Here is a 21098-nt window from a genome sequence, read left to right as displayed (position 1 = left end):
CAAGAGGCAGAGGCAGAGTTGTCTCCGTTAGCTTCCATTGCCTGACAGGCGGTCCAGAGACAGTCCATGTCAGAACCTCAAGGCCTTTGGCGCCATGAACCAGTGTGACCTCGATTCCTCATTCCCTTCTTCCTCCTTCCAGAACCAGCAGTCATCGTCAGCTTCAACCTCGCAGGAAAGAAGCAGCAACCCTGCTCCCCGCAGACAGCAGGCATTTGTGGCCCCGCTCTCCCAAGCCCCCTACGCCTTCCAGCATGGCAGCCCACTGCACTCGACGGGGCACCCACATTTGGCCCCAGCCCCTGCTCACCTGCCAAGCCAGCCTCACCTGTATACGTACGCTGCCCCCACTTCTGCTGCTGCATTGGGTTCCACCAGTTCCATTGCTCATCTTTTCTCCCCCCAGGGTTCCTCAAGGCATGCTGCAGCTTATACCACCCACCCCAGCACTCTGGTGCATCAGGTTCCTGTCAGTGTTGGGCCTAGCCTCCTCACCTCTGCCAGTGTGGCCCCTGCTCAGTACCAACACCAGTTTGCCACTCAGTCCTATATTGGGTCTTCCCGAGGCTCAACAATTTACACTGGATACCCGCTGAGTCCTACCAAGATCAGTCAGTATTCTTATTTGTAGTTGATGAGCACGAGGGAGGCTCCTGGCTGCCTGCTACTAGCCCTGAGTTCTTCATGGGCTCTGCTGAGAGCCTCCATTGTCTCCTCTTGGAAGTTACTAGCCAGCAGCTCGTTGTTCTGCAGGGGCCCACTGAAGCAGAAGGCTTTTCTCTGGGAAACAGCTCTCAGTCAGTGTTGACTGCATTGTTGTAGTCTCCCAAGTCTGCCCTGGTTTTTAATTCTTTATTCTTGTGACAGCAATTTTGGACGTTGGAAGAGCTCAGAAGCCCGTCTTCTGCAGTTACGGAGGAAGAAAGGTCGCTCTGAAGTCACCTGTCATACATTTGGTCTCGTTGACCTGGTTTTTATAAATGTTTTCAGAAGAAGTAAAGCCCTTTATGAGGGAAAATGCTGATAAAAGATTTGAAATCTTGTAACAGATGAGAAAGAGTCATTACTTTTTGTTTGTTTAAAAAAACTAAAAAAGGAAGACTTCCTTGCCTTTTGTTTTAAAAGCAGCTTCGGCAAGGCTGTACTTTACTGTCAGGCATTTCTCCTCAAGAGCTGATCTTTGCTCGTGGCACATCGACACATATATTGCTTTAGTTTTCGTGTTGTGCTATCCCTGTCGGACAGTTGTCAGGAGTTCAGTGGCCCTAGCCGAGCCCTGGGACCTGAACAGCAGCTGCTGCACTCGTTAGAGCAGCACTGAAAAGCAGCCCAGTGCTTGCTGGTGACTCGTGCGAGGACTGTGCCCACCACGATTCATTTTAAATGAAGCACCGTGAATTCTTTCTTAGATTATTGTTTTAAAGTCCTCCTTCTCTCTCTGGTTTAACTTATCTTGTACTAGAAAAGCCAGGGAGGTGGTAAATGTATGGTGGTGTTTTGCTTACAATAGTTCACAAAAATCTCTCTCTAGGATGAGATGCTGGCACTGACGAACATTGCCTAAGATTTCTATGAATTTTGAACAATACACTTCTGTGTTTTCCTCATCTCTCCCTTCTGTTTCATGTGGCTTATTGGAGGGGAAAGCTAAAGAAACTAAAACCAGATAAGTAGTGTATAGCTTTTATACTTTAAAGTAGCTTCCTTTGTATGCCAACAGCAAATTGAATGCTCTCTTACTAAGACTTATATAATAAGTGCATGTAGGAACTGCAGAAAATATTTTAAAAGTTTATTACTGAATTTAAAAATATTTTAGAAGTTTTGTAATGGTGGTGTTTTAATATTTTGCATAATTAAATATGTACATATTGATTAGAAGAAATATAACAATTTTTCCTCTAACCCAAAATGTTATTTGTAATCAGATGTGTAGTGATTACACTTGAACTGTGTATTAGTGTGTATCTGATCCTGCAGTGTTACCCCGGAGATGGATTCTGTCTCCATTGTATTTAAACCAAAATGAACTGATACTTGTTGGAATGTGTGTGATCTAACTGCAGTTCTGTTAGAGCGTATTACTGTAGTGCTGAGTGAGGGGCATTGCCGCAGAGAGGAGACCCGTGGGGTTGTTTTGCACAGGTGTGTCTGGTGAGGAGTTGTTCAGTGTGTGTCTTTTCCTTCCTCCTCTCCTCTCTTCCCTTATTGTAGTGCCTTATATGATAATGTAGTGGTTAATAGAGTTTACAGTGAGCTTGCCTTAGGATGACCAGCAAGCCCCAGCGGACCCCAAGCTGTTCACTGGGATTTACCAGAACAGGTTTAGTAGCTGTGTTGTGTAACTGCGTTGTTCTCAGTCTCCCTACCGACAGTGAGACATCAAGGCTGCAGCTTTTCTCCTTTCCTGCCACCTCTGTCCTGGTCCACTTTGGACCTTCAGCTCAGTTCTCACAGAAGCATCCCCAATATGGCTCTCTCACTGTGCCTTGCTACCTGGCTTCTGTGAGAGTTCAGGAAGCAGGTGAGAGCAGTGAAGCCAGTGCTAAATATGCATATTTGAAGATTTGTGCAATCACTTAGGATGGGATTCCTCTTTCTCTTTTCCATGTGATAGTCCTTTTTGTGCATAGTTGGTTGTTGTTACTGGTAAACTTTGCCTTTTTTTTTAAAGCATGTAACAGATGTGTTTATACCAAAGAGCCTGTTGTATTGCTTAATATGCCCCCATATTACAAGAAGGGTTTTGTAGAATATCTGGTGACAAGAAGCTCACAGAGAGGTTTCTTAATCAATGACAAATATGACAAAGAAAGCAAAGCCTCTTGAGTCACCAAGACTCCCGAGGTTTCTTTGTAACATGTATGTTCTTGGGGCCCTTCAAGCTGTGAAATTGTCCTAGTACTCAACTCCTTCATGGATTTGGGTCAAGTTGAAGGTACTAGGGATGGGGACAGTCTTGCCCATGAAGGATTTGTGGGGAGAAGGTTAACCCTAAGCTACAGATGTGGTCCACCTGAACTGAAAACTATATTTGAGTGGTAATTCTAGGATTGGTGTTGTGTAGAGATGGTGTCAGGGAGGTGCAGGATGGAGATGGGGGGTTTCATGGAGCCTGGGCAAGGAAGCTCTGAACCAGGAGAAACACCGAGGAGCTGTCAACGAACTTGGAGTTTCTTCATCATGGGGAGTAAGGGTTTCCAGGGCAGGGCAGGTAGTCAGTACAGCCTGCCAGGAACATGGTGTGTGTTGTTGTCTTTCCTTTAATCATTATATTAAGCTGTGCATTCAGCAGTCTGTTGGTTGAGATAACCACGCATCTGTGTAGTTCGTCACTAGTGTTGTACAGTTTAAGTCAATCTGTGTGCGATCTTTGTGTCTTCTTCCCCCCAGCATTCTGGTTTTCCTATTTAAATACAGTTCTTGTTTCTAGTCAAACATTTTTTTGTACCTTATCTTTTCTCTACAAGGGACAAGATTTATTATTGTTTTTGTAGGAATGAGATGCAGGGAAAAAACCAACCAACCCTGCCCCTGCCCCCTAACTCATCCAATAAGCAGTTATTGAAGATGGGAGTCTTAAATTCATGGGAAAAGAGGATGCCTAGGAGTTTGCATCATTCCCTGAAGCATCGGCTAGCAGTGCCTGTACAGACTCTGAGGTTGTCACTCTGTAAGTGACATCTCAGATTCCTAGATAACCCACTGTGTCTGCTGAATGTGTATGTGCCACACATGGCTTTACATTCATTCCGTCCTGGGGCTTAACATTCACTGCTTGCCCTGATGGCATGGAGGGAAACCCTATGAACATAGCGAGCGGGTGAGCTGGGTCAGCATTGCCTGACCTTGGAACTGTTTAAGGCTTTAAACCCTCTCTTAGAACTTGCATTTCCAGTTTCTCCCTCCCCAGGTGAGAAAGGCAGTGGAAAGGGTTGCATAGCCGCACCAGGACACTAAGTCACTGCAGAGTTCCCTGTTGCAACTAGGAGATGGTTACCCTTGTCATGTCCCACTGAAATGCCACCCCCTGGAATTAGAACCCCATTTCAAACAATTCTGGCCATTCACAGCCTGCTTTGTGGTTTCTCATTCACCATCCTCCACTAGAGGGGCTTAGCCAGGCCAGCACGGAACACGTGTTTTATTCTGCAGAAATCTATTAGTTGAGATGGTTTGTTTTAGGGTAGGAAATGAAATTGCCCCTCGGTGACAGGAATGGCCAAGCCTGCTTTGTATTTTGACTTTTTTTAACTGATGGATGGTGCAGCATGTCTCCATGTTTCCATGGTTGTTTGTTGGTAAACTTTATATAATGTGTGGTTTCAATTCAGCTTGAAAAATAATCTCACTATATGTAGCAGTACATTATATGTACATTATATGTAATGTTAGTATTTCTGCTTTGAATCCTTGATATTGCAATGGAATTCCTACTTTATTAAATGTATTTGATATGCTAGTTACTGTGTGTGGTTTAAACTTTTTTCTTTCTCCCTTTTCTGGTTGTGTGCTTCCTTTTACAACAAGCTTCTAGAAACAGGTAGTTCTGAGAATTACTGATCTATGTTCGTAATGCAGGTGTACTTAGGGAGTATGTAAAATAATCATTTTAACAAAAGAAATAGCTATTTAAAATTTAATACTAACTGGGAAAAGGGTCCATTGTGTAAAACATAGTTTATCTTTGGATTTGTTGTTGTCTTTGGTTTTACAAAGTAGCTTGTATTTTCAGTATTTTCTACATAATATGGTAAAAAAAAGTAGAGCAATTGCAATGCATCAATAAAATGGGTAAATTTTCTGACTGTGGCTGTTTTTAATTCTGTGTTGGAGCATAAAGGGGACCAATAAATGGCTAAACACTCTGTTTGAACTCGAGGAGAACACTGTCACGTTAGAACACCTTGTCTGCATCTTCATAATGGAAATGAATACAGTTTTGTAGGAAGTACTTCCCGAGATGTCTCCGAGGATGCTGGACTCCTGCCTCTGACCCCTTGGAAAGAATGGCCGGAGATAAACAAATTAACTTCATTTCCTAGCTTGTGACACCAAACATTCAAATCAGCACAGTGGAGATGAAACTTACAGGAAGATGTTTTTGTTTCTCTCCTTTGGCCCTCTTAGAGCTGTCACCTCTTTAAAGAAGAATCTGAGCCTTGAGAGATGGCTCTGTGGTAATGCACTTGCTGCTCTTGTGGAGGGTCTGGGCTCCATTCCAGCCCCCAATCAGACCTCTCACAAGTGATTTATAACTCCAGCTGCAGGGCTCTGGCCTATGTGGGCATGAACATGCATATCCACACAGACACATAAACGAAGTCTTTAAAAACAAGGGGGACCTCTGATTCAATTTTTCTTGATTCCAAAGTGCACAAAATTTTCTTCTGAAAAAGAAACAGCAACTTGTCTAGATTAATCACAGCAGATCCTGAGTAAATGCTGTCTGACTTCTCTTGATATCTGTTCTGCCTAACTCTCCTGCAGCTTTAGCTGGGTAGGAGCTGGAGAGAAGGCTCAGTGGTTAGAGTGTACTGCTCTCTCAGGAGAGGAGCCAGCTCAGTGCTCAGCAACCAGTCAGGTAGCTCGGTCTCCGGTCAGTAACTCAGCTCTGGAAGATGTGATGCCCTTTTCTGGTCTCCACAGGTACCTGTGTTACATGTACATGCCTGTATACAGACACATAAAAGTGTATGTAACTAAAAAATAGAAGTTCAAGAAATGAGAAGTACCTAGAAACACCCTCCTGAACCATCACCAAGAGAGATGATTAACAGTCTGTTCTCTCCCAGTGATGGGAAAGTCAGGATATGTTTTGGCTTATCTATGTCATACATTTTGTTTCGGGTTTCTCCCCTAAATCCATGTTTTGGGAATACCTAGAAAGTCAAGGAGCCCTCAGGTCCTAATTTAAGTCAGCTAGCTTGAAAAAACTAAAAACCACCTCCACTTCTCAACAACCTCCGGGTTCAGTTTTATATTCCTTTCCTTGGGCTAAATCAAGAGATTTGGTAGTCTATAGGGAACCCACTTGGGTTGCTTTGGTAGAGATTTTCCACAGTCCTAGCCTGATTTCTTTGCCATGGGAGATGGCCCCAGATGCTCAGCACAAGGTGGCGCCAATGAGCTATAGACGTTTGACTGCCTTTTGCCCCCAACCCCCACCCCCTCAAACCTCATCTCCTGTGTTTCTAGCTTCACTGAACAAGGCAGAAAATCCGTTCTGTTATTGCTGGAGAAGGGATGGGTTAATGAAGGGTGTTGCTTTCTTACTAAGTCAGCACTGGGAGCCCTCTCCTAAAACGAATGGGTTTGCTGAGTTTTCCTGGGGTCTCAGCTTCCTGCAGCTTGCTGTTTTTCCAGAAGGCCTTTGCCTTCAGATTGCCTTCTCTTGCTTCCCCTTCCTGAGGAGCTCACAAGTCTAAGCTGCTGGTAGTTAGGGCTTCTGGCCACTGTGCAAAGGGGCCATCTGTGTTTGATCAGTCCAGGCGGGAAGGAGCGGGTGGGGGGTTGTAAAGAGACTGAAAGCATTCCAGAGTAGTGAGAGATGGGAAAGAGGCCCCGCCCCCTCCCCGCCCCCAAACCTAACGGGCTGGAGGGAAAGAGGCCGAATGCACACTCCTACTCTGGCCTTACTTAAGGCTGCCATGGGGCCCAGTGCTCCTCTGCTCCTCTTCTTCCTTTTGTCATGGCCGGGACCCCTTCAGGGACAGCAGCACCACCTTGTGGAGTACATGGAACGCCGACTAGCTGCCTTAGAGGTGAGGGACTTGTTTCTCTTCTCGACCGCCCGGGATGATTCCACGTCTATAGGTGCAGCTAGTTGTCAGGGCTCTGGGAGTGACAAGATCGGACTGTGTAAGAAGTCTTTAATGACGAGTAAGCCTCCTAATTACAATTATTTCCCCAACATAAAACAGTTGTCCAGCAAATAAATGCAACACATTTCCCTCAGGATTAGATGGAATAAGGGGACGGGAAATGGGAGTCAGAATCGGGCTGCATCTAAGAACTGTCTGGCTATATTGTTCAAGCTTCCCAGGCAATCTGCCTGCAACTTCCTGTCTGTTTCTTCCCCGCACCCCACATCTGCTCGCTTTTGAAGAGTTTGAAGTCTGTAACATCCTAATTTCCAGGAGTCTCAGTTCACTGAGAACACAGGCTGAGGTGAATTAAGCCAGGTTCTTTGATAGGGATGGTAGTACTGACTAGTCTCCTTTGCTGTGGGAGCATGGCTGAGCTTGTCCCTTTCCTGGTTCCATCTCCCCGGTAGGGCCTTTGCTTGCCTGGGAGTTATAGCCCTGCAGCCCGCCCCTTCTCTGGTTTCCCCGGCCCGTCAGGAGCGGCTGGCACAGTGCCAGGATCAGAGCAGTCGGCATGCTGCTGAGCTTCGGGACTTCAAAAACAAGATGCTGCCTCTACTGGAGGTGGCAGAGAAGGAGCGGGAAACACTCAGAACCGAGGCAGACAGCATTTCAGGAAGAGTGGACCGTCTTGAACGGGAAGTAGACTACCTGGAGACACAGAACCCAGCTTTGCCCTGTGTAGAACTGGATGAGAAGGTGACTGGAGGCCCTGGAACCAAAGGCAAGGGCCGGAGAAATGAGAAATACGATATGGTGACAGGTAAGTGACCTCACAGAGGTTCAATCTCAGAACTCCCCTTTCCTGCTTTTCTTGTTTTTAAAAAGATTTATTTATTATATACGAGTACACTATGGCTGCCTTTAGACACACCACAAGAGGGCATCAGATCTCGTTACAGATGGTTGTGAGCCACCATGTGGTTGCTCCGATTTGAACTCAGGACCTCTGGAAGAGCGGCCACTGCTCTTAACCACTGAGCCATCTCTCCAGCCCCCTGCTTTTCTTCTTGTCCCAAGCCACCATAGCTCTATCTTTCAGAATATGCTTCAAGGAAACCCCTAATGACAAATCCATGGAGAGTTTCTAGAGCTCCATCCTTTATTGTACACCATCTCTCAACCCTCCACGAGTGGACACATGCACAGAAAAATGTCTCTGTTCTCTAGATGGCCCTCCCTGGGGGAAGTTCCTGATATACATGTCTAACTCTTGGCCTCTACTTCCTTCTCCTGCCTTTCCTCTTCCCCACCAGACTGTAGCTACACAATCTCTCAGGTGAGGTCAATGAAGATCCTGAAGCGGTTTGGTGGCTCAGCTGGCCTATGGACCAAGGATCCACTGGGGCCAGCAGAGAAGATCTACGTGTTAGACGGCACGCAGAACGACACGGCCTTCGTCTTCCCGAGGTTGCGTGACTTCACCCTCACCATGGCTGCCCGCAAAGCCTCCCGAATTCGGGTGCCCTTCCCCTGGGTAGGCACAGGACAGCTGGTGTATGGTGGCTTCCTTTATTATGCTCGAAGGCCTCCTGGAGGAGCTGGAGGGGGTGGTGAGTTGGAGAATACTCTGCAGCTGATCAAATTTCACTTGGCAAACCGAACAGTGGTGGACAGCTCAGTGTTCCCTGCAGAGAGACTGATACCCCCCTACGGGCTGACAGTAGACACATATATCGACCTGGCAGCTGATGAGGAGGGCCTTTGGGCTGTCTATGCCACTCGGGAAGATGACAGGCATTTGTGTCTAGCCAAGTTAGACCCACAGACGCTCGACACAGAGCAGCAGTGGGACACGCCGTGTCCCAGAGAGAATGCAGAGGCTGCGTTCGTCATCTGTGGGACCCTGTACGTGGTCTATAACACCCGTCCTGCCAGTAGAGCTCGTATTCAGTGCTCCTTTGATGCCAGTGGTACTCTCACCCCTGAAAGGGCAGCACTCTCCTATTTTCCACGCCGATATGGTGCCCATGCCAGCCTTCGCTATAACCCCCGTGAGCGCCAGCTGTATGCCTGGGACGATGGCTACCAGATTGTCTACAAGCTGGAGATGAAGAAGAAGGAGGAGGAAGTTTAAGAGCTAGCCTTGTGCTTTTGATTCTTATGCCCAGACATTTATATTCCTGTGAGATCTCCTGAAGATCATTCTTCAAAACGATGGCCAATGGTGCTGGCTCATTTACCCTAATTTTTAAACGACAGCCAACCAAATTCTCATAGCCCCTCTGGTTTATGCAGAACTCCAGATCTTGAGTAGTTTTTAGAAGTAAACAGCAAACACCTTAAATCTTCACTCCTGCTCTCTCCTGCTCTGTGTCCACAAAGTTTAGTTCCAAACTGAGAGCCCTGTCCTTTGGTTAGGGTCAACCCCAGACAGCAGGCGACAGTATTCTTGCCCTCAGTGTGACCCAAGGGGGGAAACTCAGAGACAACACTGCCCTCCCTCCCTCAGCCCTCCAGTGTAGGGGCGAATGGGGCTTTCCTCACATCACTCTGTATGGCAACATTTTGCATTAAAAGGAAAACCCACCACTCCTCTCTCGTGTGTTTGGGATAGCCCAGGGATCAGAGTTCTCATGGCTCTGCTTTTCTCCTCCTGCCTCTAGTCTCTACTCCTTAGCCACGTTAGGGCTTGGCTGGCCTCTCTTGGCTCCCTTGGGAACTTCTCTAGTTACTGTGGGGCACTGTAGGAGGTTGGACAAAAGGCCTCCCCCTCCACGCCCACTGTGCTCTACAGCAGCCACAGAGAACCAGCAATGGCGCGCAGACTCTAACTGCTGGACACTGGGGCGCAGAGCCAGGGCTTCCCATTCCAGTTCTCGGTGGATTTTCAACCAGAAAGTGGATCTTACTAAAGTCTAGTGTAAAAACTAGTGTGCGGTACACACGTGTGTCTAGTCTCACCTCTGAAGAGGATTCTGTCTCTGAGCCCAGGTCCTCGCTCCCACCTCCAGCACTGACTCTTCCTGGGTCTGGGTTGCACAATCCTTGGTCTGAGCCGCTCCGATTTTCCTGCTGCCACAGTGTCTGCGGTTTGGGCAGGGAGGAGGGGCAGTGACCATCCCAGATGTTGGTCTCACCAGTTCCCTAACACATCCCTACTTTCCTTCTCTCCACCCTCAGCTGCCCACCCTCCTACCCCAGTCCTGGAAGCTGGAGTCCTGGAAACTTAACCCCTGCTGGTCTAACAGCCTAACCTTGTGCACCGGACTGCAGGGGCCAATCCAGGAAGGATTGGAGGAGCGATAGGCTTTGGACTCCATCTCTGAGAACCTGCTGGTCTCTGCATAATGTCCCTTCCCAGGCCTCATCTCCATGTTCAGCTCACAGTCGTATGAGGCTTGCTGATGGATAAAAGCCCTGGGTTCAGTGGGGGAGTTTACCTCAGGCAGCCCTCGGGGTTATTACCCGGGGAGGAAGGGGGACAGGAACACAGCCTTCTCTCCCAAGTAGAGCCCTCCCTCCTTCCACCCCAGGATGGGGTGGATCAGTCAGCACTCCTCCTTTTGTCTGTCTTTCTTCTCTCCACAGGCAGAGCTGCTCCTGACGTAGGTTGGTGAGGAAGAGGAAAGAAAGGCAGCAAGGCACATCACAAAGGCGCTATTGTAGGGAGCCTGAGGCGGGTGGGGGCCTCTCCCATTCAATTCTCTCCTAATGTGGGGCTGGCGACAGTAATCACCACCTGTCAGCCCACAGAGGGGTCTGCCCACGGAACATCTGGTTGCAAAGCAGGGCATATAGGAGGGCCGTGGAGGAGGGAGTTCTCCGTGGAGGCCTTGAGAGCAGGTCCAGGGGACGAAAAGGTGCAGTGTGGCGCTGTGGCACTGCGTGCATGTGTAATGTGTGTGCGCGCATCTATGCGTCGCTATGAGTTGGCTATGGCTGTGTGTGAGACTGGGGTACCCTGAGGCTGCATGTGTACAAATGAGTGGCTCTATTAGGCTGTGTGCATGTAACCGTATGGGATTGCGTGTATGAGAAAGACCGAGGAGGGCACTGTCTGGAACTCTGTGTGTGTTGTGTGACCATATGCAACTGCGTGTATATGTTGACATGGCAGTAGCACTTGTCTCCTTCCCAGTGGGCTGTGTGCCTAGAGGGTGGACCTGGGTCTATGGAGTTTGGTTGATATAGGGGTGGCTTTTTGATGCCCCTAATGAGGCTAGCTCAGGTGGTGTCTGTAAACAGTGTCAGTGTGGGAAGAAGTGCATGGATTTATCTTTAATATCTCACCCGTTTGCTACAGCCTGGGTCCTTCGAACAGGTGTGTGCTTGTGATGTCTTTGTTTGTCAGAGTCCTTAATGGGAAAGAAAAAAAAAACACTGGCATTTGTTTTTTGTTGTTGATTTGTTTGAAAATTTCCTTGGAAAGGCTTGCATAGACTTATGTGAAAGGGCGGAGATGGTCTCCCCCCATTTTGGCTCTTGCAAATGGCTGGGGGTTATTTTGGAAGTCGTTCAGAAGCTGAGAGGTAGTGTGTGGGTAGATCTCGTGAATTGTCCAAATTCATTAAATGAAACTATCTGCTGCTCAAGGAAACAGTCTTGGTGGCTGAATCCCATCAAAAACAGCCTTTCCCACCCCCAGACCTCCCAGGCTTCCCCTTAGCTGAAACAGGCTGTAACCTCTAGTTGGCTAAATGAACATGGGAGACCAAGACCCTACTGGAGAAGAGTGAGGTTGAAAGCCCACAAAGAAGTTCCACATTTCCCCCAATCCCAGGCCAGAGGATACCTACCAGGAGAAGTCAGGAAGGGTTCCAGCTCTGGAGACACTGTACTTTTGACTATTGGTCCAGCTGTGCTCTGCCATCAGGAGTCAGGGCTGGGAGGACCTTCTCATCCCACTCCAGGGCCCAAATTTTCTGCCTCACCATTTAAAGCTCTCCTTTTTGTTTTCACTGTGCTTGCCTCCTTGGTGCCTACTAGAGAGAAGGAAATACTTGTCCCTTCCAGTTGCTGGAGGCCCGAGAACCCCGGGTAGTGGGGAGGGTGGGGCAGAGACACAGAGAGTGACATTGAACCAGCTGTCACTGTTTCTTCTGTGAGGTGCCTGAGCTAATCGGGAACCAGAGTCCTTTCCCTCGCTTCCTCCTTCAGCCTCAGATTTTCCAGGCCCTCCTTCCTGTCCTTGTTCCGGTGCCTGTTCTGAGGCTCTGGGAGTGGCCCTTTCCACAGTCTCTTACTTTCTAGCTGGCTTAGGTCAACATAGAGCCTTCTGAGAGCTGCTGAGACTACTCTAGTATTCCTCCTCCTGGCCTTTCCATGGGGTCTCTAGGGCTTGCTACCCAGCCTGTCTGGCTGCTTTACAGCATGCTCTTGGTAAGCCCACCATTTCCTCAGCTAGAGGGCAAGACCTACCTACCTTGTAGTTCTTGGTGCCAGCAGCCTGGGAGAGGATGGCACAACCACTGCCAGCCACCGAAGCTGGTAAACACACTCTCACACACCCTTCTCTTTCCTCTTTCATTTATGTGTGTGGATGGTTTTACCTGGGTGTATACAGAGCATGCCTGGTGCCCAGAGTCCAGAAGAGGGTGTTGGACCTCTGAAACTGCAGCTACAGATGGTTGTGAGGTCATGCGGGTGCTGGGAATTGAATCCAGGTCCTCGCCGAGAGCAGCCAATGTTCTAACTGCGGCGGCATCTCTCCTCCCCCTCTTTAATGCCTAGACTCACAAGGCAGAGCTTCGGAGATTAAGTCTTTATTTATGGATTTAATAACTGCACAGAAGAATGAAACGTAGATGCTGGTGTGTATCATCGAAAGGGCAGCAGAGGGAGAAGGGAACAAGGGAGCACTCTCAGCCCCAGCTCACCAGAACCACCGACGGCCACCTCCCTTTGCAGAACAGTTCACGGGGCCTCTGGGGTCTACCCCCTTGAATATTTGCCTCTCTGAGAACAGATTCCCTGACCACAGCTCAGATGCTCATGGAGGAACAAGTCAGATTCTCCTTTCTGGGCACTTTAGAAATGACAGATCAGAGAATTTAGATCTGGGCACTCTCCCTCTCCAATTTAAAAAAAAAAAAGTCTTCTGTTTGGAGATGCTTTTGTCTACTGCAGAGAGAGGGTCAAAGCAAGTCTGCAGGCCATTTGTAGAGAAACAGGCAAGGAAGAGGGGCTGGCCCTGGTCAGTGGTCACAGCCTGCTCACAGTCATCTCTCTTGGGGGTCGGGGTGCACAGCACATGCTACCTCATAGGTCCCACAAAGTGTCTGAATACCTCCTTGTTTCGGTTGGCTGGTTGTTTAAGCCAGAATGACTGTGTTTGTTTCCTACAATCCAGTGGCTTATCTTCATCCTGTCTCCCAACAAACAGTAGTTCCATGCCTGAGCTTCCAGGAAAAGAGCCACGTCCCTGGAGGATAGTCTCCCTTGAGCATAATCCAGGAAACTAACTAGAATAACGAAAGAACCCGTGGCGGGCCTGTGACTCGCCCTGCCCAACCTCACTCAAGCCATGCCTCCTCCATGGTGCCTTCCACACAGCCAAGACTGTTAGCATTCTGTCTAAGCTCCACCCCCACAGTTACCTGGCAACAGCTGGGTATGCTCCGCCCCACAGTTACCTGGCAACAGACAACTGTGCCTGACACTGCTTGTCCCCTCCTCACTCTCTTGCTCTCTTGCTCTTGCCCTCTCCCCCTTCCCCAATCCCCTTCCCTCCACGTGCTCATGGCCGACCTTTACTCCTCTTCTACCCTTCTCTCATTAACCCTCTCCACTTGGCAACCATGTTGGCCTGGTGTGGTTTGTCCAGTCGCGAGCCGAGATTTCTGCCCCAACAAAGACACTTGCTCTCCTGTTCTATTCCTTCACGACTGTTACAGTTTGGATCTTTAAAATTTGTTTTGTTTTATGTAAATGGGTATTTAGATTGCGTGTTTGTCCGCGCATCGTTTGCATGCCTGCTGACCTTTTGAAACCAGAAGAGGGTGTTGGAGTCCCTGGAATTTAAGTTACAGAAGGTTGTGAGCCACCAAGTGGGTGTCGGGAAGTGGAAACGAGTCTGGAAGAGCAGCCACTGAGCCACTCTAGTCCATGCAGTTTGCATCTTGAACGGCCCTGCAAAGTACTGAAGACTTGGTCCCCAGATGATGTCACTAGGAAGGGCTTTGGCACCTTCCTAGTTCAAGGAGGTGAGTCTGTGGCATTAGCCTGTGGAGAATTGAGCTCCAAGCCCCTTCCTCTCTCTTCTCAGCCATCTCAAAGACTACTTTTACTCCACCACATGACCCCCACGCGTTGCCTAACGAAGCCAGGCTACCTTACCCTGGACCAAAGCCTCAGGTATTTGGTCAAAGTGACAAAACCTAATATAATGATGGTGTCTTTTCATTCCATTGTAGCTGGAGTTTATTGTTTTCAGAGGCGACCCACACATTACAAAATCTTTGAAGTCAGAGAACCTTGGGGAGAGTTTCAGGTCAGAATCTGCCCTTTGATACAAGTTATTTAAATCAAGAAAATAATATTCACTCAGTAGGATTCTTCCTGTGGGGTAAAGACAACGTATGTAAACTCAGTAACGTGCAGATGGTGTGGTGGTTCCCCGTTATCCCCTCCTTTGGGTGTTCTTTCTGATCATTTACACTCTGTCACACGGGTCAGGTGCCTTGCTAAGATCACCTGTTCACTCTGGAGCCTGTCATTTGTCCATCTTTGTGTCCTCAGAGCCTACTGCAGAACCCAGAGAATGGAACGAGTAAATGTTTATGCATATGGACTTAGCGTTCACAGTACACCGTGAGCCTATGTTTATGCATATGGACTTAGCGTTCACAGTACACCGTGAGCCTTTGAATTCCCAGAAGGACACGCTATCCCTGGAACTGAGAACCTGACTCAGGAGTGGCACGCTGTGGACAAGCAGTAAGTGCTCTCGGTGGACCATCAAAGTGATACCAGCTACTGCAGGGGCATGCCTGTCTACCCATGGTGGTGACACCTCAGGGGACACTAACCGGTCTATGCCCTGTGGCTCCAGAGGAGGAAAACAGTGACACAGCAGAAGTCAGTGGGAATCGATGGAGCTCTGAAGCCTGGCTCCACATGGTCGGCCTTCTGCTCTCTGCAGTGTGACTTTGAAGCAAGTTATTCCAACTGAGTCTCACTTCTTCCTCTCCACAGGGAGACGTCATTCCAACCTGACAGACTGTCATGAGAATTAAGTGAAGAAATCTGGAGCAGTAGGTCCAGGACCCTGCACACACATCTCGTTAGAATTGTCATGTGCAGGGTCTTGGAAAATAGCCAAGTGTTCATGGTTTTCTTCTTGGATCCTCACCGTAATCTCAGGAGGCAGGCAGGTCCGACCAGAAGAATTAAAGTCATTTAAGATTATGTGGATGATCATCATGGGGGCTGGAATCCGTCTTGCAGGTGTGTGCTGGAGTGTAAACAGCTGGAGTGTAAACAGCTGGAGGCCTGAGCTTGGGTTGAATTCCTATCTTTGCTCTGCCATGAGCTAGCCCTGTGCTCCTGTGCAGATCCTGTCTGTGTGCATCATGGGTATTTCCTGTCTTACAGGTCAGTTGTGAGGAGTGGATGAGCTAGTGCTAATTAGACATCCAGCAGAGCATCCAGTGGGTGCTCAATAAACGTTCATGCCCAGGCTCATGCCACTTGCTGTCTTGCTGTTGGGCCGTGTGTTGGTGGTCATTTCTGTGGGGCGTTATACTCCATCTGTGCCACACCCACTCCAGTAGAGTCTGTGTGACCTGAAGCTCTTGTGGTTCGTTTCTGTCCAGAACAGAGGCCTCCTGGAGTTCCTGGCCGTCTCCCTGCAAAAAGATAACGACTAGGGTCTATGCTTGCGGTGGAGGTGCCTTCTGTGTTCTAGCCTTGGTGATCTTAGCAACTTTAAGCCTGTCAACAATATCTGATTTTAAGAACATAGCAGTGTGGGAAGATGGTCATGTACCTTTAGATGTCTCAGGAACTGAAAGTTCGGAGACGGAAACGTCTCACACCATCATGATCCTGATAAACTCAACGGCCGCGATGAATTCAACTGCTGTACCCATTAGCTCCCAGCAAATAGGAGAGAAATTAATTGCAGCTACTAACAATATGACTGTTCCAGAAAAGCCTTTCCCCCGTTTTGGAAAAGTTTTGTTTAGCATGATTCAAAACAGTAATGATTCTTTTAAAAAGATCATAGACAAGTTCCAACAAGTTGAACAAATTTATCAAGAGTTAACCCTGTTTCCACTGTAGATCTCTGTGAGAGTGGAAGTGATGGCCCTTGTACCAGCTATCAGTCAGGGAAGAAAGCAAAGGGGTCATCTCTGTGCCTGCACCAAATCTGCTAGAGAGGGGTGTGTGTGTGTGTGTGTGTGTGTGTGTGTGTGTGTGAGAGAGAGAGAGAGAGACAGACAGACAGACAGACAGACAGACAGACAGAGAACGTGTACATGTGCATAGGTGTGTATGGTGTAGTTTCATAGTTTTCCAAACCTGGCTTTTTCTGTCTACATCATTTTCTAAGATATTTCGGTTGTTCAGTGTGTGTCCCTGTGGTCATCACTATTGACTTTTTTGACTTAATCCTGCTGTTGGTTTTGACAGATCTTTTAATACCATTATAGCTGCATTTCCTCTTACAGATGTTTATTATGGGCCAGGTGCACATGACTTTTGTTTTGTGGCTGTTGAATTTTTGCGTTTCAGACCTGCAGTTATCAAATGAGCTGTTCTCCATCTCTCCTGACTACCTTTTCAGGAGAGAGGGAATTAGTAGAGAAAGAGCATATGGTGGGAATAAGGTGGTCTTTCTTTTTTAAAATAAATTTTAATGTATTGTTGTTGTTGTGTGTTATGTATATAGTGTGGTGTGTGTGCGCGCGCGTGTGTGTGTGTGTGTGTGTGTGTGTGTGTGTGTGTGTGTGTGTATACTTATGGAGGTCAGAGGGGTTGGTTCTCTCCTTCCACCTTACTGATAGAAGACTGCTTTTGTTTCTGCAAGCTCCCACTGATTCTCCTGTTTTCCCATTTGACCACAGGAGTGTTGGGATTGCAGATGGCACCACCACATCCAGAGATCAAACTTAGGTCCCAGGCTTGTGTGCCAGGTGTGCCAGGTGCTTTTAACCATTGAACCATGTCCACAGGCCTTCACATAGCTCCTCTAGGTGACTGGATCATACATCTGAGGGCTCTGGCTCTGCTCCTCATTAGCTCCATGACCTTGAACAAGATGCCCACTCTTCTGTGTCTCACTTTGTTCACTCGCAGCCTGGGTGTTATCACCAGGACTAGCATCTCTCAGGACTGTTGGCTGTTATGCTTTAAAATGGAATGTCCCCACAAGCTCACGCTCATCACCTGCCCCTAGATTGGACCACTCTCTGCTTACTATTCTGTAGCCATATGAACATGGCCCACTGGAATGATGAGCCCAGTACGTCTTTCCTCCCATAAGGTGTTTCCGTCAAGTATTTTGGCTACAGTGATACAAAAGCAACTTTTATGTTTCAAACCCTAATGCATGAAACATCCTGAAGTCTTGGGAAGGGCTCTCAGAGATCACCTGCTTTGGTGCCCTCATTCTTTTGTTGTTGAAGCTGAAGTCCACAGAACCCTCTGAGGGCAGGGACCATGCTTCATCCATCTTTCCTCAGACAGAATCGGGTGCATTCCATGTGTGAATGGTGTTTCGTAAATGAGTTGATAGCCAGATCCCAGGGACAGAGGCGCAGTTTAACTTTCCTTGATGATTCAGTGGTTGCCAAGTTCCATTGCAGTTGCCATGCCACCACACTGAAACCCCGTCGGAACTAATCACACCGTGTCCGGCATGGCTTCATGTGCTTCCGCTCTTCAGCACCGTGTTTCCTCCTGTCTCTCTCTCTGTCACCTGCCAGCCCTCCTTGTTATCACGAGCTCGGTTTAGAGGACTTTCTCTCTCTCTTACTGTTTGTCACCAGCTGTCCACTCTCCTCTGGGGCAAAACTGGAGTGAGAAGGATTTGAAGGATTTAAAGTTGACATGTATGCCAGGTGTCTTTATTGATCACAAGAAGGATGTGAGTTTTCCAGAGACAAAAGTGTCACCTGTTTTAAGCTGGAAGATGCCTCAAAGTCACTTGGACCACCCTGTCCCTTCAAGTCCTGGGAATGTATCCTAGCTCCCACACTCTGTCTGGTTCCTTCTGCGTGTGGTATTCATTTGCTCTTGACTTATGAGGCAAGCTGTGTGCTTTATGATGGTAACGGCTGAGAACACAACAGTTTCCAGCCCCTGGAATCGCTACCCAGTGACCTGGATTTGTAAGCATCCTTCCCTCCCAGCACAGGGGAAGTAATGCCCACAGATGTGGGTCCCCCACTACTGTCTAATTATGCCATAGCAATTCTGCTTCTCTTTCCTGCTCTGTCCTTCCCAGTCCTCTTTAGTCTTAATTGAAGTGAAATGTTTTTACTGTCGCATGTTTGTTAGACATCTACCGCAAGCGTAAAAGACGTAAACTGGGAACACTTGGGATAATTAAGTAGTAAGGGGAGGCGTGGGGGGAAATACTAATTGTGTCAGTGGATTTTTAAATCGAGATAGGAATAATCTCATTTAAACCCAACTCCACTACTCACTTGAAAGCCTGTAAATTACAGGCAAATTATTGGTCATAAGTTGTGATTTATGTTCTGAGGGTTTTTAATGAGGGCAAGTGAGGCAGAAAAACACACTTACCAATTTACAGTCTGGAAAAGATCAAGCTGAGTTTTCCTCTCTGGAAGACTGCTTGAGCCTGAGTCTGTGGTTAGCCTGGACGACATAGGAAAAATTCTGTCTCAAAAGAAGAAAAAAATCCAATCATTGACTTAAGTTCATACCCCATGTGGCATGCATGTGGCAGTTATGTTACAAAGTATGACAGGTGTTGCATGGAGGGACAGTGTCTTACTCCTGCTTTGCCGGGGGGAGGGATGGGCTAAGGAGCCTCACGAAGACTCCTGCTCACACCATTGCTCTGAGGTGGACTGAGCTCCAGGTTGGCCTTGCCAAGAGCCTCCTCAAGCATCACTGCTGTCGTCTACAGGTACAACTCTCCAGGCTCGACCATGACCTTGTCCCTTTCTGTGGGGAAGCATTCTTATGCAGTCTGAGATAATAGCATTGCTCTCACTCTTAGTGCCCAGTGGTCCGGCTTGATAATGGCTGAATGAAAAGGACAGAAAAGGCCTGGGAGGCACAGAGGATGGGAGAAAGGGTCCTCGGCTCCCAGGAGCTGTCTTTTCCTTCGGAGGATGCTCCATGAGTGTGGGAGGTGAGCGCCTGGCCACCATGCTTATGTTCTTTTAGAAACATCTGATTCTCCCTGAACCGAGACAGCAGGCAGAAGCCAGGGGGCAAAACCCAGCAGGGGTACACAGAGCCCCGTTGTGGTTGCATGGTATTTTTTTATTTTGTTCATTTGTATTTTGGTTTCTGATCTTTCCCCCCATATTTACATCCCTGGACATTCTGAATTCACCTGTGAATTCATCTTTGCCTTGAGCCACAGCTTCTGTAGGGCACTCACCGCTGGCCCCAGCCACTCCTTGACACAATGAACAATAGCACCGTTCGCTTTTCTGAGCCACCGGACACACTGCTGTGACCCAGGCCTTGCACCAGATCTCTAAAGCAGCTGATCCCCCTGCAAGCATTTGACAGGAGCCGGGCTCTGTACTGGGGGCTGAGGAAGACTCAGGATGGTTCTCTGCCTTCAAAATCTTACAGCTCAGAAAACGGATGAGTTTAGGGGCTTGTAGTGGGGTGATTTTTAAAAAGTGCTTGAGCCATTGGTGTTCTGTTCAGGAAATTGTCTCCTGTATCAATGTGTTCGAGGCTCTTTCCCACTTTCACTTCTGTTAAGTTTAGTGTATCTGGCTTTATGTGGAGGTCCTTGATCTCCTTGACTTGAGTTTTGTGCAGGGTGATAAATATGGATCAATTTGCATTTTTCTCCCTGCGGACATCCAGTTAAACCATCATTATTTGTTGAAGATGCTTTTTTCCCCCCCACTGTATGGTTTTGGCTTCTTTATAAAAAAACAATCAAGTGTCCATAGGTGTGTGGGTTTATTTCTGGATCTTGGATTTGATTTCATGGATCAACATGTCTGTTTCTGTACTAATACCATACAGTCCCCCCCCCCCCATTATCGCTCTGTAATACAGCTCGATGTCAGGGATGGTGATTCTTTTATTGTTCAGGATTGTTTCGGCCAGTGACTAGAAATCTGCAACTGACAGAAGGGGGGAGGTAGGGGGCATCTTCAGGATGTCACAGAGACCTGGGATAAGGGAAGCACCTATGACTCACGGCATTGGGGATATGGGACTGGAAGAGGCAGGAACCCCAGTGGAGCAATAGGAAAACCAATCTACCCACAAGACTTTCAACCTTAAATGTATCCTGTCTACAAGAAATGCAGGGACGGGAATGGAGCACAGACTGAGGGAATGGTCAAGCAATAACCGGCCCAACTTGAGACCCATCCCATGGGCAAGCACCAATCCCTGACACTGTTAATCATTCTCTGTTATGCTTGCAGACAGGAGTCTAGCATGGCTGTCCTCTGAGAGGCTTCACCCAGCAGCTGAGGCAGACAGGTGCAGACACCCACAGCCAACAGTGGATGGAGCTTGAGGAGTCTTAGGGAAGAATAGGAGGAAGGCCCTGAAGTGGATAGGAACTCCATAGGAAGACCAACAGGGTCAATTAACCTGGACTCTTGGAGCTTTCAGAGACTGAACCACCAACCAAAGAGAATACACAGGCTGGACCTAGGCCTCCCCCTTCATATGTAGCAGATGTGCAGCTTGGTCTTCATGTGGGTTTCCAACAACTGGAGCTGGTGGGGAGAGGAGGCTATCCCAAAAGCCGTTTCCTGTATGTGGGATATGTTCTAGTTGGGGGTACCTTGTCTGGTCTCAGTAGGAGAGGATACACCTAGCCTCGCAGATTTGATGTGCCATGATAGGGGGATACCCAGGAGAGGCCCTGCCTGCTCAGAAAAAAAGGGGAAGGGAGCTTAAGGGAAGGATTTTGGGAGGGAAGGGGGCATTGAATGGGATGTAAAGTGAATAAGTAAAAGAAAAGAAAAAAAAAGTGTTGTTTCTCTCGGTAGTTTAAGAGAAGTTCCCTGAGAAAAAGATAGCATGAGGTGAGGTTTCTATGGAGGAAAATGCTGTACACCAATGAGGGGTATTTGAAGAGGCCCCACAGAGTCTCAGAAAAGA

At 48.0% G+C, this 21098-nt stretch overlaps 2 protein-coding genes and 1 long non-coding RNA gene across 24 annotated transcripts in view; 2 read left to right on the top strand and 1 right to left on the bottom strand.

Annotated features, from left to right (window-relative positions):
* Positions 1–4804, top strand: part of Hipk1 (homeodomain interacting protein kinase 1) — a 50987-nt gene extending 46183 nt beyond the window's left edge. For 15 of the 17 annotated variants that reach the window (XM_063282287.1, XM_063282284.1, XM_063282280.1 and 12 more), the window contains one exon: positions 143–4804. In XM_063282287.1, coding sequence (XP_063138357.1) covers positions 143–631 — 489 coding nt within the window. In that variant the 3' untranslated portion in view covers positions 632–4804. The remainder of the gene's footprint in view (positions 1–142) is intronic. The other 2 variants (XM_039102794.2, XM_039102793.2) reach the window with 1 other exon arrangement.
* LOC102547265 (uncharacterized) lies at positions 4800–16672 on the bottom strand. Of its 6 annotated transcripts, none has more exons than XR_005501170.2 (8): positions 12232–16672; positions 11606–11791; positions 11100–11164; positions 10064–10210; positions 9771–9893; positions 6640–6837; positions 5093–5672; positions 4800–4999 (listed from the first exon to the last, which is right to left on the bottom strand). It is a non-coding gene; the product is annotated as an uncharacterized LOC102547265 (long non-coding RNA). The 6 variants fall into 6 exon arrangements; XR_010063900.1 differs by having other exon boundaries at positions 5093–5390; XR_005501171.2 differs by having other exon boundaries at positions 12359–16672.
* Positions 6571–9400, top strand: Olfml3 (olfactomedin-like 3). The gene is made up of 3 exons (NM_001107708.1): positions 6571–6764; positions 7344–7629; positions 8123–9400. Exons 1-3 carry the CDS (start codon positions 6615–6617, stop codon positions 8941–8943), a joined length of 1257 nt encoding a protein of 418 aa, NP_001101178.1. The 5' UTR covers positions 6571–6614; the 3' UTR covers positions 8944–9400.
* Positions 16673–21098: the final 4426 nt, after the last annotated feature.

This window comes from Rattus norvegicus, chromosome 2 (genome assembly GCF_036323735.1).
Source record: "Rattus norvegicus strain BN/NHsdMcwi chromosome 2, GRCr8, whole genome shotgun sequence".
In the NCBI taxonomy this organism is placed as follows: domain Eukaryota; kingdom Metazoa; phylum Chordata; class Mammalia; order Rodentia; family Muridae; genus Rattus; species Rattus norvegicus.
Note: the sequence above shows the minus strand (reverse complement) of the source record. Positions and strands in the feature narration are given on the sequence as shown.